The 16,131-nt window shown below is 44.0% G+C and overlaps 2 protein-coding genes across 5 annotated transcripts; one reads left to right on the forward strand and one right to left on the reverse strand.

The window, feature by feature from the left end:
* Window positions 1–837: 837 nt before the first annotated feature.
* wiza (WIZ zinc finger a) lies at window positions 838–7,222 on the reverse strand. Of its 3 annotated transcripts, XM_076090646.1 has the most exons (10): window positions 7,133–7,222; window positions 6,095–6,181; window positions 5,424–5,496; window positions 4,448–4,951; window positions 3,571–4,314; window positions 3,052–3,402; window positions 2,554–2,768; window positions 2,289–2,469; window positions 2,044–2,203; window positions 838–1,770 (listed from the first exon to the last, which is right to left on the reverse strand). In XM_076090646.1, the coding sequence occupies exons 3-10, from the start codon at window positions 5,446–5,448 to the stop codon at window positions 1,614–1,616; spliced, it is 2,337 nt and encodes a 778-aa protein (XP_075946761.1). In that variant the 5' UTR covers window positions 5,449–5,496; window positions 6,095–6,181; window positions 7,133–7,222; the 3' UTR covers window positions 838–1,613. The 3 variants fall into 3 exon arrangements, with proteins under 3 accessions (XP_075946761.1, XP_075946760.1, XP_075946759.1); XM_076090645.1 differs by having other exon boundaries at window positions 4,448–4,948; window positions 6,095–7,203; XM_076090644.1 differs by having other exon boundaries at window positions 6,095–7,203.
* Window positions 7,223–12,665: 5,443 nt separating this feature from the next.
* prdx2 (peroxiredoxin 2) lies at window positions 12,666–15,877 on the forward strand. 2 transcript variants are annotated; one of them, XM_076090649.1, is made up of 6 exons: window positions 12,666–12,808; window positions 13,678–13,792; window positions 13,875–14,028; window positions 14,661–14,783; window positions 15,031–15,161; window positions 15,490–15,877. In XM_076090649.1, exons 2-6 carry the CDS (start codon window positions 13,690–13,692, stop codon window positions 15,570–15,572), a joined length of 594 nt encoding a protein of 197 aa, XP_075946764.1. In that variant the 5' UTR covers window positions 12,666–12,808; window positions 13,678–13,689; the 3' UTR covers window positions 15,573–15,877. The 2 variants fall into 2 exon arrangements, with proteins under 2 accessions (XP_075946764.1, XP_075946765.1); XM_076090650.1 differs by lacking the exon at window positions 12,666–12,808 and adding an exon at window positions 12,824–12,953.
* Window positions 15,878–16,131: the final 254 nt, after the last annotated feature.

Here is a 16,131-nt window from a genome sequence, read left to right on the forward strand (position 1 = left end):
AAATCTTCACCAAACTGACTTTTACAGTCACTGATGGCATCAAGACACATCTATCAACATATTGTCCTAAAATGGAAGGAACAGGAGTACAGGACAGAAACACAGTTTACAGGAGCAACATGAAAAGCTCATAACTGATGCAAAATGTGCAGCTTTCCTCTTCATGATTTCCACATCTTTACGCTGCGTGAAACTGAAATCTTCTCTACGTCTGTGAGCAGGAGGTCGTTCAAACAAAGGGGAGATGATGCGGTTATGATGCAACATGGCGGCGAACGAACATTAAGCCTCCATGTTTCAAAGAGTGTGTAAACAAAGGAACATTTTTTTAACAACCATACAGGCGCCGTGTGAAATAAAGCAATCGGCGTGGAAGCCTGTGGAACAATACGCCCAAAACAAACTCATTTACAGTTCTTCACACATTCCTCCATGTGAGGGAATCACGTCCTGGTGGGAGTCTGAGACACAGCGATGTGGTCTTGGGTTTAAGGCGGTGAGCATGAACAGCAACATCGCCTCATTTCCTGTCATCTCTCCGCCGTACAGCCTCCAATAAACATATAAAATAACCCAAAATAATACATACGTATATATTTTGTGAGATCCCATAAACCGGACACAGCAAAAGGAAGATGCAATGTAGATGAGAGGATATAAAAATACAATTGGGTGAATGGAGACGAGAGAACGTGTGCAGAATTTAGCTGAAGATTGATCGACATATTGGACGATAGTCGACACCGCTGACATGCACATCTGTGTTATCTGAGGCTCACAGTGAGCGCTGGTCAGCGCAGGATGTGTATTATAAATAATGAAAAACAACAAAACATGTTTTTATATACAAGACACAATTTAATTCATATAAGTGTTAAAAAGCATACGTAAGAAGAGCAGAAAAACAACAGTATTTGGAGCTGTACCTGAAGAAAGAGTCAATAATGGAGACAGACGGTTGAGGCTTTCATCTTCAGGAGATTACATCACTGAACAGTTTTCTTCCAACCAAGTTGTCACAAGTTCATTTTTTTTTTTGCTATTTCTTGTCTCAGTGTTTTGTTATTCAAAAGCATTTCCATTCATGAGAAAAAGAAAGAATCTATCCAGATTTATGGTAAAAACCCTTAAAACATAAATGTATAAAACAAGACTCGATTCAAAAACATATAAAGGAGATTAAGTAGACGGACAGACTCAGCAGTCTACTCAGGAGGACACACATCACTGACCCGGATTGTTCTTTCAGTGTCCGACATTAAATAATGACAAATATTGAACACATCACATTCAAACACGTTTACAACATCTACACAAATGGTAGGAAGTAAGAGCAGGAGGAGGAACGCACTGCACATCGGAATGAGGGATGAACCGGTTTTGGATATTAACCCCAAAACATCCAGTGATCAGTCTTGTGATCGGTGGATTCGGTGGATTTAACCTGAGTGGATTACGTGCTGCTGCTTTCCTCATATGGCTCATGCTTGCCCTCTCTAGGACAAAGAAGGGAACATCAACATTTACTGACCATTTGTTAGACGTAAGACCTTCGTGTTGACGTATGAAAAAGACGACCGTGTTTAACGTGAACTACAGAGAGACGTTGAGGACTAGACAGCGACTGGATGGACGAGTGCCGGAGCCGCCACCGGTGCAGCCGGAGGAGACGCTTTGCCTTTGTAGCCCAGCGACAGGATGTGCTTCTGCAGGTGTGTGATCCACCGCTCCTGAACCGACAGAGGTCCGTGAAACACTTCCTCACAGAACCTGAAGAGAAGCACAGGGAGGGCAGCACGACATCAACTGCCTTAAACGAGGAACAATGTCTTGAAAATGCAATTTAACGGCGAGAGTACGGCTGGGCAGCATAGAAATATTTAGTGTTCATCATATATAACTCTGTATGCCATGTATCTGTGTTGTTGAGCGTATTAACCGTGTGTGCGTTGATTGATCAAGTATTGGTCCATTACTCTAAACGCCGTCGTTCACTGAACACGAGGGGAACGTGATTCTTTGTTTTGTACTTCATAGACCAACCTGCACTTGAGGGAGTAGACCTTTCCCACCAGTTTGACCAGAGGTGTAAGTGGGGGCTTTGGCAGCATCGCGGGGATGCTGCCTGACCGCGATGGCTGCTGGGAATTGGTGTCCTGATTTTCTTCCCCTGCTCGTGCGACATGTTTTGGTGGGTGGACCCCTGAAACCACAGAGAAAGGTAATAGAAACTTGTTTTTGTTTTTTTTAAATCAATTACAGTATATCCGGCTATTTCCGTCTCTCACCCCTTGAGGAGCGCACGCCGGGGTCGCCGTGGGCTGCAAAAGTCCGTCCGTGGCCGTTTGAGTGTCTGGATGAGCCGGCAGTCACACCCAAGTTCTCCCTGCTCACCGAAAACTTCAGGCTGCTGCCGGCGACAGAGTCAGAGTCTGTGGACAGAGGGGGCGAAGCAGCACCTCTCTGGGACTGAAAGAACATGAACGTACATGAGATCAGATTCAACACTGCTTTAATACGTTATTAAAACACACATTCTAGAGCACAGCCCACCTTCTTGATGTAAAGGTCTCCCATGCGATAGCGTTGGGTTATTGCCGCTACCTTCGCTGGGTCCCTGCGGATCAACTCGCTGAGCAGCTCGATGGGCGAGCTCGCTCCGTCCGCCTTCCATTCGGTGATCCCCAGCTGGCGGAGGTGAGCCCGCGCGTGGCTGGCCAGGGCCTTGCGGTTTTCAAAGTCAAAGCCACAAAGCTCACAGGACGCGTCTGACACAAAGAAGACGAGGGTGAGTGTCTACATCACCAGTGACAGAGTAGACATGCATCACCAGCTCAGGGAGTTCCAGGAAGAGTTTGAAGAAGTTAATTGCGTAAAATTGCAACAAACATTTGGTCACCAGGACCGTGTTTAAGGATTGACTCGGCGTCCTAGTGCATCTTAAAAAAACACGTCACCGAGTACAACAGTGTGGCTCACTATCTTATAACAACATGGTTGTAAAATGACGACACAATCAGCTATTGCTCTACAGTGGTGTTAATGTATTACCGGTGTGTGAGGCCCCACTCCTGCCAGACGAGGGTTTCTCCTTCATGGAGTAATCAAGAGGTGCTGTGGAGGGGTTGGCGGCCGGTTCCCCTGGCTGGAGGCTGTCGTGGGACCGTCTGGAGCCTTGAGGGGCCCACGTGGCTTTGCCCGATGACCCAGCGAGCACAGACACTTTCTTGCCTTCTTCACCGCGCATCATCACCTCTCTGAGGAGATCGATCGGCGACGTCCTGGTTGACCAGGTGAGGCCGAGCTGGCGCAGATGGGCGCGGGCGTGGCAGGACAGGGCTTTGCGGGTCTCAAACAGCTGCCCACAGAAATCACAAAGGACTGTTGGCGGGGATTGTACATCTGTGGAATGGCGGAAGGGAAATAAAGAGGATGAATCCACACTTTGGTGTACACACACAAACAAAGTAATACATTTTAAAAAGAGGTTAATTGCCTGCTCCTGAGATATGGCACCTAACAAACACCATTTGACAACTACTAATTCAGATGAATGGCTCTCTGCTTTACCTGCATTCAGAGGCTTTGAAGCAGCAGGTGACTTCTGCGTGGGGGAGTTGCCGATAGTGCCGGATCCCTTCGGTTGAACGGACACCTCGATCTCCATAGGTTCAGGCTTCGGCTTCCTATGAAGGGGGTCCACAGCTAGCCGAAAGCCTTTCTTAGCCTTTGGCGCCCTGTTAACAGGAGACCGGGCGTACTTTACAGGGCTTGAGGAGAGGGACGTGGAGGGAAACGGGGCCGCCGACGAGCTGGTTGCACTGTTCATGTTGGGAGGGTGTACGGCTTCCAGCATGCCATTGCTGACCAGTTCTTGGACGGCGTCAATTGCAGAGCTTTTCCCCAGCAGGTCGACCACTCCGATCTGACGCAGGTGAGCGCGTGCGTGGATGGCCAGCCCTTTACGATTCTCAAACTTCTCCCTGCACAGAATACAGGTGAAGTCCTCTGACGGCTTAGGCCGCTTGCTGGGTGGGGACGCGGGAGGAGAGGACCGATTGGAGGGTCGCTTAGAGGAGGATCTGGAGGGACTGTTCGAGGTGCTCGCTCCTGTCTGCTGCTCGCTGCTGATGGGCTTGAGGTCCTCCTCCTCCATGATCTGGTAAAGCAGCTGAATAGGGCTGCCCTTGATGTCGCTGTCGGGGATTCCGATCTGGCGCAGATGTGCCCGAGCGTGACCCGACAGGCCTTTGCGTGTCCCGTACCAGCAGCCACAGAGCTGGCACACATGGACCTCATTTTTGTTGTCTGAAGCTGCAAGAATGAAGAACAATGATGAGTGAAAGGAACCCAGTCATGTTAACTGACTTTGAGCTCTGTCTTGCACATACAGCTACCCCCCTCACTACTTTCGATATTTCTTTAAACATCTAGAATTCAGTCGTACCTAAGGTGATGGGGGCGTCAGTTTCCAGCGGCGCCCACAACGGCTTGGTTTTGGTTTTGTGCTCTGAGGATGAGCTGCTGCCCTCACTTGTTTTAGACTCAACCGGCCTCAGACCAGAGGAGGACGAGGGGGCGGGAGAGGTTGGTGTCTCTTTTAGTCTGGCTGGAGATCCCTGATGATCCATCTTTTGTGGCGCTGTCGTGACTCTACTCCCTGCTTTGCCGGAGTCACCGCTGTCCTCTGGTGCTGAAGGTGTCCTGGACTCCTGCTGGGATGCTTTTTTGAGAGGGGTCGGCCCAGGCACAGAAGAGTCTGCTTTGAAATCGGGGAGGGAGTCGCCTCTCTCCTGGATGAGCTGGTAGAGCAGTTCAATGGGAGCTCCGCTGCTCTCCGACAACGTCACACCGAGCTGCCGGAGGTGGAGGCGGGCGTGGCTGGAGAGCCCTCGTCGCGTCTCAAAGATCGTTCCACAGACCTCACAGATGACTGGGGTTGCTGTTGCTGCTGGGAAGTTCAGATGGGAGTTTGTTATCAGTAGGGATGCACCAATATAACTTTGTATCTTTCTATACAAATTCAGATGCCTAATTTAGGTTATCTGCTGACACCCAGTACCAATCAGATACCAATTCTCTCTGTTTCCCAAATTGTAAATCTGCAGCACATCTGTATCACACTGCGTGGAACTCAACGAGATCAACTTTCAGAGTCTTAAAAGGAGATATGCACAATTACATGCATATGGTGAAATGTAATATAACTGTAAATGTGAACTTCTGTTTTCATGAATAAGACAAGTCCTGGGTTACGTTTTCTTAAAAGTAATCCAAAGAAATTGTTCAAGAATCAAAATAATACTACGATCAAGGTTTAATCCCGATGTTGAGCAATTAAATGAACAAACAAGCACCTTCAGGCTCTTGTAACAACGTGTATGTTGTATTGTTTAGTAGCTCGTTCATAACAGCGGCTCTACCTGGTGAATCCATGGCTGCTGACATTTTCGTGGGTTTCTTTTGAAGGATGAGAGAGGTGAATCTCTGCAGATCCTGTGTACACAAATGCAGGAGGATTATATCAATTAAGAATTTTAATTAATAAATCTGGTGGGAAAAGAAATGAAGTACTTTTACTTGTGATGACATGACAAAAATGTACAGATCGTGGATTTGTCTGTCCCTTCCCCTCTTCTAATCCCGCCTCTTTTCTCTCGCTCTCTTGTCAAAACATACAGAAAAGATACAAACATTCATTTCTGGTGTTTTTGTTTTATTTCCCCATATTAAGTGCTGTTAATGCCAATAACACTAAATGTCTGTTTGTAACATGGGGCATCCAAAAATGCAATACATTGGTGCTTTTGTTTTTTTTGATAACAATACCACATCAGTTGTTTTTGCACTTAAGATGCAGCATTAATGTACAGCACAATGTCAGAACTTAATTTGACAGCTTGGGTTACTGCCGACAGACTGTTTACAGAAGGTGAGGCGTAGAGCACCCTGATTCAAGCAAATAGGTGAAGCCCAAATGAAAGTGTCCGAAGGTTGTACGGTGAAGAAGCTCAGTTTGAATTGTACGGTTGGTTGTTATGAGTCCTTCCCCGGTGAGAGAGACGAGCTGTTGAGCCTGCTGGCCGTGACGTACCTTCCTCTGCGCGGCCAGGTGGGCGTGTCGTCGGGCCCTTTTCTTACGGCGCACCGCTGACGTTACGTCCTGACCTGCACACCCAACCTTTTGAGAGGAAAAGTCAAACACAGAGGGAGCGGCCTCGGTCTTCAGTTTATTGGTACGGCGAACCACCAGGACCCCTGACTCAAACACCCTCTCCCCGACATAGTCCTCGTCCACAAAGTGCTCGCTACAGACCCGAGCGCCCCGCCGGACGGGAGTCGTCCCTCGTCTGAGTGCAGCTAGCCAACGACGAAGCACCACGTGCCGCGCAAAAGGCAAAGAGTGAAAGTGGACAGTCTTGCCTTCGTTTTTGGCTCTATAAAACTCATTGCTGCATCCAGGGGCGATGCAGAAGTGGCCCCCTCTGCATCGCGTCACAGCTCGGGGTTCATTACTCTCCATTGAGCTGTCATTAAACTTTTAGTTTATGTGAAACGTAATGTAACGTTAGGACTTCACAGGCTGCGACAGGATGGAGATAAACTTCAGATGATGCAGCTCTGTAACCTGTCAAAATAAATGTCGCCAACAAATCGTAAAAAGGGAGACACACTTGTCAAATAGATTACTTATTTGAATATCGTGTTAGACCTATAACCCTTTTTAGATTCAGAATCCAACTGTTGGTCACTACAACGTTACACGATCGTAATATCGCGACAACTTCTTGTTGCCTATAAATACATATTTTACGTTAGCTGTGGATTGCAACTTGAAATGTTGTCGAGAATCGTCTCTATTTCTAATTGCATCGTTCGCATTACAACTTCTAGTAGAGCAACGCTGACTAGGCTCCCGTTAACGTTCAAGTGGCTGAGCATCTTTAGACTGAAAGCTAACTGAACGTTATCGCTATTGCACCCTTTGTTTTGATCTGGAATAATGCTAACGTTAGCCGCATGCTAGCTCAAATTAAACGTAATTTAAGCGAAACAGCGAATAGCTACGCACCGTACGCCCTAGACTGGCAATCAAACGACACTTATCAAATGTAGATAAAGGTTAATTTACCTAAAAGGTGGAACGCATTGCCTCAGTAACGTTACATCTGTTTCAGACACTGACCACAAGCTTAGCGGAAGTAGGCGTCCACACATTCCCGGTGACGAATGTTTTCAAAATAAAAGCACTGAGGTTATACCAACAGAGCGGACCAAATGTGACACTTTGTGACAGTCTACAGAGAAAGCCAAAGGGTTCAATTATTACTCTAAACATGTGATATTGTTACTTTATTTGTCAAGGACTAGTAACTATTGTCCCACTGAAAAGTCACCTGTTTATGTTATTTAAAGAAAGCTAATCATTACTTCAATGTTATAAGTCATTATGTTCATTTGCTTTTCTGTTTATATAGGTATGAACTGACCAGATATTTGAATTCAATTTAGGAGTAGGTGTCAACCTTTTCCCTGTACACTCTATCATCATAAATACAATTTTCATTTCATGTCACCATTGCATTAGGACTAACTGGCATAAAACGTTATGTTCCATACTACGGTGTGGTCAGATCCACCATCACATCAGGATCCGGACTTTTGATTTGTTTTAGTGGGCAAGCACACAAGCTTGTTTTGACCTCTGACTGAATAAGTGAAAATACTGGTGAACATATTCATTGCTTATACCTGATTTATTTATTATTTATTATCGCTTGTTACTTTTTGCGTTTGTTAATTAATACACTGTTTTACTGCTATTGTGTGTTTCTATTTCCAAGTGATATTCATGTTTTATTCAGTTTTACGAATGGATGTGTCTGTGTGATGTGTCTATTTTTGCCACGCTGCTCCAAGACAATGTGAGACCAAGCCAAATTACTTGTATGTGCAATTGTACTTGGCAATAAACCGATTCTGATATTATTCTGACCATAAAGACTGAACTGATTACTGGCTACTGACAGTGTCAGACAAACTCACACTGTAGAAAACCTACCGTGAACACACACAGTAAGTAACTGGCAGTAATTGTCTGGTATGTTACTCTAAAAAGAAAATACAGTAACTTACTTGTCAATGGCTGCCAGTTACTTACTATATTATTTTTTTACAGTAAGTTACTTGCATAGTACCAGTTATGAGGTCTACATGACCAAACAATGTCTTGATTTTGATTTTAATCTTTTTTTATTTAATCTGTTCCAGACACTCAAAAGAAGATCATCTTGTGTCGGAAGAAGTAGTCAAACTGTAATTCAACACTGTAAAAATACTTCATTAGCTACAAGTAAAAGTGCTGTTTTGAAAATGTTACTGAAGTAAAAGTACATTTAGAAAAAAGTATAAAAAACTACTTGATGCAGAAAAGTGGCCATTGTGACTGTTTTACTTCATCTTAACATAAAATTATTCTTATTGATTTATTCCACTGTTGTAGTTAAATTGTTGCAAACTTTGTTTTTAAATTGAAGTTCAGGTAGTTTGAGTTTTGTGTTTAATTTCTTAATTTGTAAGTAACTAGCAACTAAAGCTGCAATAAATGTAATGGAGTGAAAAGTAGAATATTCCCATGAACTGTTGTGGAGTAGAAGTATAAAGTGGCATGCCATGGAAATGCTTAAGTGATGCACCTCTTAATTGTAGCTTTAAGTAAAGTACTTATAGGAGACTACTTTCTCCCTGTTTCTTACTTCTGTTTGTCCTCAGCCCGTCCAAATATATGCTGATAAATGATGAACATGTAGCATCCCACTGCTCCCTATAGGGAGCAGTGGGATGCTAACGATGGAACTACTCCACTAGTATATGTAAACTACTCCACTAGTATACTCCACTAATATATGCTTAAACATCCACTACTTCTGACAGTAGTGGATGCTAGCAGTGGGATGCTAACTTTTGTGACCCATCCCTATAGGGATGGGTCAAATGCAGAGACAAATTTCCCCCTTACCGGGATGAATATAGTTTAAAAATGAATTTAAAAAAAATGATTGTGACAGAACTGACAACGGAATAGAACACAATGATGTCATAGAATCATAGAGAGGAAAGCAGAGTCCAGAACAGATCAGTCCTTCGACTCACATCCACGCTGAGACACTGAGGCTGGGACACGTTTCTGTCGCTCTTTTAGTTTTTATATCAATAATGGCGTCAAGTCTGCTTCAAAATGATTCATGGCAATGACTGACATGTCAGGTGAGCTGAGAGCGGGAAAGAAAAGTCAGATATATTGTAGCTGTAAACGACTGAAAACTCTTCAACTGTGAATGTGAATATACACTTATGTGGTTTTGAAATAATGATTGTGCCTTTAAACAATTGATGATCTACATTTTTCTCATTGGAAAAAATTAATTGTTTGGTAAACAGTTTAGTTTTTCACTGTTTTTTTATTTTTATTAATATCAGCCAGTAATATCAGTATAGAATAAATATCCTTTTTTGGATCTTAACTGTTGTAATTGAGTACATCTTTCAGACGATCAATGTGATAACATCTAAATGAATATGCATATAACATGGTCTGATACAAATAATGTTGGAATAATGTTTATATTAATCGACTATCTCTACTGATATTTTGTTCCTTGTACAAGATTAGTGCTTTATTTTGAACAAAAGTGTGCTGAAACATGTTTAGACATTTAATCCACTGTGTTTAAAAATAATGAAATGAAGAACAGTAACTGAAATAATTTAATAAAGCTTTGCTTTTTTATTTCTCTGCCAGTACAGACAAATCGTAATGTTTCTGCAAAAGCATGAGCATCTCGAATGGTTTGATGTAACTTATTCTATGTAACTTAATATATGCAGGAATGCATTCAGGCAAAAAAAAAAATGAAAACAAATCCAAAACGTTATCCTGCATTAGAAATCAGTGCAGCGCTGGCAGTGCAGCAGCCTGGAAACCCTCCATGTGTGTCTTGGTCTTATGCAGATGTATAAACAGACAACGTGTAATGTTGTTTCATCGCCTCATCTTTGCTCTCCTCCTCCACAGACTACTTCCCGATGCACGAGGGAACCCTGCTGGCTTCCTGCTACGAGGTGCAGGCCTTTCTCGGGGAGGGCACCTTTGGAAAAGTGGTCACGTGTGCGCACATTATAACCGATAAGAGGGTGGCCATCAAAATAACTAAAGACTTGCCCCTTTTCACCAAGCAAGCACTGGAAGAGGTCGAACACAAACTGTCTATTTATCAAAACTGAAGCTGGATGTGCATGTTGAAATATTTAGCAATTCCATCTTTCACATTTATTATGTAGTTTGTCTTTCGGGTGTAAACAGTAAAAATCTAACTTTTCATATTTTATACAGATTAAAATTCTCCAACAGCTGCAGACTCTGGATCCAGACAAATGTAATCTGGTGAGATGGTATGGCTCGTTCGTCCATGGAGGGCTTGTGTGTCTGGAGTTTGAGCTCCTAGACCTGAGTCTGACTGAATACATGGAGCAGAGACGTTATGCTCTGTCCTTATGTGAGATACGCCCAGTTATACATCAGGTATGTGGAATTTTTACTTTTTTCAGAAGTATAATTTTGTGGAAAATCCATACTTAATAATGTACATCGTTGTGACCTAATGAACCTAAATATTTGTGTGTTTCTTCAGCTGACCACAGCTCTGCTCCACCTCAAGGCCCTCGAAATCATGCATGCTGATTTAAAGCCTGACAACATAATGGTCGTAGACCGCAGGCAGCAGCCGCTGCAAGTCAAGCTCATTGACTTTGGCCTGGCCCGCTTCGTGTCCGATGCTCCTCCAGGGATATGTGTGCAGACTCTGTGGTACAGGTTAGTACAGAAAACATATGGCACAGATGCTGTGACTTTGTGACTCAAGTCCAGAGGCCAACCGGAGAAGTCTGTGGTTTATATGTAACACAGAGGTGAGGTTTTACATCTTATTCGTGAAGTTTAGAATTTTCCTTTATCTCTTTGCTCAGGGCTCCGGAGGTCATTCTGGGTCAGCTCTTCTCGGAGTCAATAGACATGTGGTCTCTCGGTCTGGTGGCTGCAGAACTTGCTGTGGGCTTCCCGCTTTTTCCCGGGGACCACGAATATGATCAGATGAAATTTATTGTGGACATGTTGGGTCAGCCACCTGATTATCTGATGCACTGTGGACAAACAACCTCTCACTTCTTTTGCATTCAGAGCAGCAATAACCAGAAGACCTGGAGACTTAAGGTATGTCTGTCTGTCTGTTTGTCACTAAAGATGAATTATGTAACTTAAACACAATTTCTTTGTAGTCTCCTGAGGAGTTTGCCAGAAAGACGGGGCATCATTTCAGAGACACCAGATGTTTTCACTACCGTTCTCTGGATGCCATGGAGGAGGTAGGTGGTCTCTTTTGACGTATCAATTATTATAATTGATGCAAGATGCAAGACATTATTAGACATGTTTTAACTTAAATTTATTGTTGTTCCAGATGACAATGCTTTTTAGAAACAAGGCAGAGAGGAAGGAGCTGCGGCACTTTGTGGACCTCTTAAAAAAGATGCTGCTGGTGAACAAAAAGGAGCGAATAATTCCCCTGAAAGTGCTGGAGCATCCGTTCTTCTCTGTGGAGCAGCACACTGACAGCAGCCAAAACATGAACATTGAAAACCTGATGGTTGACATGAAGGAGGCTGAGCCAAACGTCCCTCAGCGGCCTTCCTCACAGGAGAACATCGTCCACAGTTCTAAACTTTGCAATGCTGCATTCGAGGCCAATACTCGTCATGAGGAAACAGTGTTTACTGATCCAGAAAATGTCTCTGTAAAGCCCGAGGATGATGAGGATAAAGCAGCACACATCCAGCCTGGTTAGTCACATGTCTAAAGCCCTCACAGTCTCCTTGTGTTTGTAGTTTTGTTCCCACTAACGTCTTTGTGGCTCTTCAGAGGTTGAGGAGACCAGCAGTGAGACGGTGGGCTGTTGCGACGTGTTCTTTAAGGGGATCAGAGAAGTTTTCTCGTGTTCATTCTGGTCTGCATGATGAGTCATCATTTATCATTAACTGTATTATGTTTCACTTTTCATTGTCATTTGTCAATAAAACTATTGACTGACCTCATAAATGTGTTCATGATGTGTGGCGATGAGACAAAGTAAAACAACATGTATTTCTTTAATACAACAAAACATGATGTGTCTGTCAAGTCTTATGTCAACATAGATGAGAATTCATTGAATCATAAAAAGTATATTGTCAACAGAATAAACTAAATATACAGATGAGGACCATGCGACATGGGCAAAAGCTCTAGAACAGCTTTTAAATGGATCTTAGGGTGAGAAAAATGGTTCGAGTGTGTGTGTAAAATGTACAGAGAATATTTTCTGTTGCGTTAAAAAAGTATTTCCCTCTAAAATGTTGAGGAGCTAAAGTAGTAAGTAGAACAACATGGAAGTATAACACTGAATACACGCTCTGCTCTCAACCTTGACTTTGAAATAAAATACATTCACTTCCGGGAACTCAAAACTGTTGTTGTTTTGTTTTGGGGTAAAGAGTGTAAGTTTATTGTCTGATCCACACTCCGGAGCAGAAGGTGGCGGTAATGCACCAATAAGATGGATGCCAACCGCCGTAAAACTAGAAGAAGAAGAAGAAGCGAACTCAAAAGTGGCCCCGCCCCCTCCTTGCACTAACCCGTCCCTTCCCTGAGAGCTCTCCCCCTGCCAGCAGCAGACCTCCGCTCTGCTAACTTCTCCTCGGCGTCACGTAAAGACAGGTGAGTTTGTTCGTCTCCGAACTGTCAGGTGTTCACGTCGCGTCTGCTCGGCTCGTCCCCGGAGCAGCACGACCCGGAACAGAGAGGCGACGAAGAAACCCGGTTCACTACATCGAGCTAATGTTGAGCTAGCCAGGCGGTGCGGGTCAGTCGCTCGCCTCCTTCTTTAAGTGCGTGGGCCTGTTTCTGTCTCTTTCTTTGTCCTGGTGCCGCAGGAGAGAGACGGCTCGATGCGCCTCCTCGCTTTGTTCAAAGTGCATTTCTTGCTCTGAAAACACGAGTTTAGATTGTAAGGCTTTGACCTGCAGCGCTGAACTTTGACCAGCGTTCACTACTACCGTGTCTGTGAGGTGACGAAGGGTTGTTGGCTTTTGTCTGGTTTGGACTCCTAACGAGGGTTGTCTTTATATGCACACATTGTTCACTGTAACGTCAAACTGTAGCTATTTAAAATAATAACCACCTCGTGGCTGCGTCGAAGGCCTGGTTGGATCAACACTGTGTTTAGTGTGTAAACTAATTACATCCTGCATTTATTTAATATAATTGCAAAGATCAAATCTTAATTTAAAAAAATAATCACACCTACACCTTTTTATAAATCATGTCTACGAGATGTAAACGTTTGTCCTCAATTGATTTTTTTATTTTTTATTTTTTAAGGTTGGGTAAGCTTCTTAATCGGTTGTTGTTCGGAACATGACTTGCATGTGACTTCACACTGTTTCTCTAACTGAACAAGCCTCTGAGCTGTGAAAGCCGTCTGTCTGTAAGCCTCAGGCTGGAGTTCTATTAACTTGTCATGTCATCTGAGCATGTCTATGAGACGTAGTAATTGTCTAACTCTGTGTGCTTGTGTCTCCCTCCAGTCATTTGTCACCATGTCCTCTGGAAATGCTAAGATTGGCCACCCTGCCCCAAGCTTCAAAGCCACAGCTGTAGTGGACGGACAGTTTAAGGACGTCCAGCTGTCGGACTACAAAGGTAACTCGGTGTTATTTACACTTTCATTGTTACATTTTGTTTCATATCTAATACGGGTTATATCTCCTCCTGTGCTCTTCAGGGAAGTATGTGGTCTTCTTCTTCTACCCGCTGGACTTCACATTCGTGTGTCCCACCGAGATCGTGGCTTTCAGCGACAGGGTGGAGGAATTCCGCAGTATCGGCTGTGAGGTGATCGGCTGCTCCGTAGACTCTCACTTCAGCCACTTGGCCTGGTGAGAAAAAGAGTTTCACCGTAATCCTCCTAATTGTATGCCGTGTAAACGACATCATCCATGCAGCCGGCATGTGTCAGCGAGTAGAGTAAGCAGAGCGGCTTTCACAAAAGATTTCTTTGCCTTTGTTTCAGTTATTTTCACAGGTGAACTGTGAAAAAGTATTTTATTCTTGTCACAACAGATCAACAGCAACGCATGTCTTTCCACAAATATCACACTGAACATTAACACAAGCATTCCTTTGAGGCAAAGCTGTGGTTTGTGTTCACTATTTCTGACCGTGGCCTACTTTAAGATTAGTGTGCACTAGGAACTATGTAGGAAAACACAAATATGGGATCAATACTAATGCGATTAAATGACTAAGATCATTGTATGTATTCTGACTCTGCTCAGAGAAACTGTTTTTGTCAGATCTGAAGCAGCAGTTTATCTCCTGTCGCTGTGCTGCTCTGCACCGCCTTGATAAGTCCGGAGGTAACGGTCTCTGCAACGGTTGTTGATGCGAGTTAGATTTTGACGTGCTTTAAGTACAGTACATCAGAAGTGAGAGTAATACTGTCTTGTTGGGTTGATGGCCTATAAAGGGGTTTCTGATTTGCCATTTCTATCGTATTTATTCCCCACAGGATCAACACACCAAGGAAGCAGGGAGGTCTGGGTGACATGAAGATCCCCCTTGTGGCAGACCTCACCAAGACCATCTCCAGAGACTATGGCGTGCTGAAGGAGGACGACGGCGTCGCGTACAGGTCAGAAAAAACTGCCTTTGATTTTAAGTGACAGGCCAGTAGTGGTGCAGTGGCAGCTTGATGTCAGATGGCGGTCGGCACGCCCCCAGCTAGTAATAAACTGGGGTCAATAATAATAAAAACCCTGTGTTCTGCAATGTAACATGACTTGGCTTTGAAGAGAGCATAGATTGTATTTTACATAACATAATGGCTCCAGTTCCCTGTCTGTTGTGCAAATACTTAAACCTTCATTTGTGCCCGTCAGGGGTCTGTTTGTGATTGACGACAAGGGCATCTTGAGGCAGATCACGATCAACGACTTGCCCGTGGGTCGCTCTGTGGACGAGACTCTGCGCCTGGTCCAGGCCTTCAAGCACACTGACAAACATGGAGAGGGTGAGTGGAATCCCCGTCGATGCGGCAGTTTGTTGCTTTGGCTTCAGTTCATAAAACCCTCAATGCTGTGTTTTGTTCCCTCTTTTATTCACACTTTAATCGGCCACGTAGATTGTTTTTTGTGTCATTTTAGATACTTTGTACGGCACATGTCACAGCTGGCATGTAAAATAGTTAGAAAAACATGTTTAAATGAGGTTGTTTGAACACAGCCTGGTACTGGTTCACCCTCGGGGGTATTCACACGTGTACTTTGTCCTCAGGTTTGTAGAGTTCCCCGTCCCCTACACATTGTGCTGAACTTTGTTCCCACTCCCTCCCCACACAGTGTGCCCTGCTGGCTGGAAACCTGGCAGCGACACCATCATCCCCGACATCCAAAAGAGCAAAGCCTTCTTCTCCAAGCAGTGAAGGTGTTCTAGCTGACTTCCTGACCGCAGCACTTGCCTTCAGACGAGGTGTTCCTGTGAAGCAGTATCTAATGGCGTCCAATCTAATGTATTAAACCTGACAATGTCCAAACTTGTTAGATAAATCTTTTGTTGCGAGTCTTTATCTTTGTACGTCCAGTGTACGATCGGTGGGGCGACCTCGTAGTCTCAAGCACTGAAAATATTGTTTTGTTCCATTTTCAGAAAAAAAAAAGTATTGATTTTTCCTTGCTGTAACTGAATGATTTGCTACCATCTTTATTAAAAACAGTGGATAAATTGTGACTTAAGTGTTTTGTCAATGTGAACGTTGTTCCACGTGTGCCCTCTAGATGGTGCCGTAGTTCTTCCTGGATCTGCTTGACTAGTTTGGTAATTTAACAACTTGGAAGAATTATGCTAACAGACATGTTTGGGATTGAGTTGGTGTAGCAGCCCCGGGCCCTGTGCTGGCTGAGGATCTGAGTACGTCACGAGGCGGTGAAGGGTTGGTTAATGTTGGAGTTGCTGAGTTTGACTCAGCTCAACAACCTGACATT

The sequence above is a fragment of the Anarhichas minor genome, unplaced genomic scaffold, assembly GCF_050575085.1.
Source record: "Anarhichas minor isolate MPS153535 unplaced genomic scaffold, ASM5057508v1 ptg000012l, whole genome shotgun sequence".
Taxonomy (NCBI): Eukaryota; Metazoa; Chordata; class Actinopteri; order Perciformes; family Anarhichadidae; genus Anarhichas; species Anarhichas minor.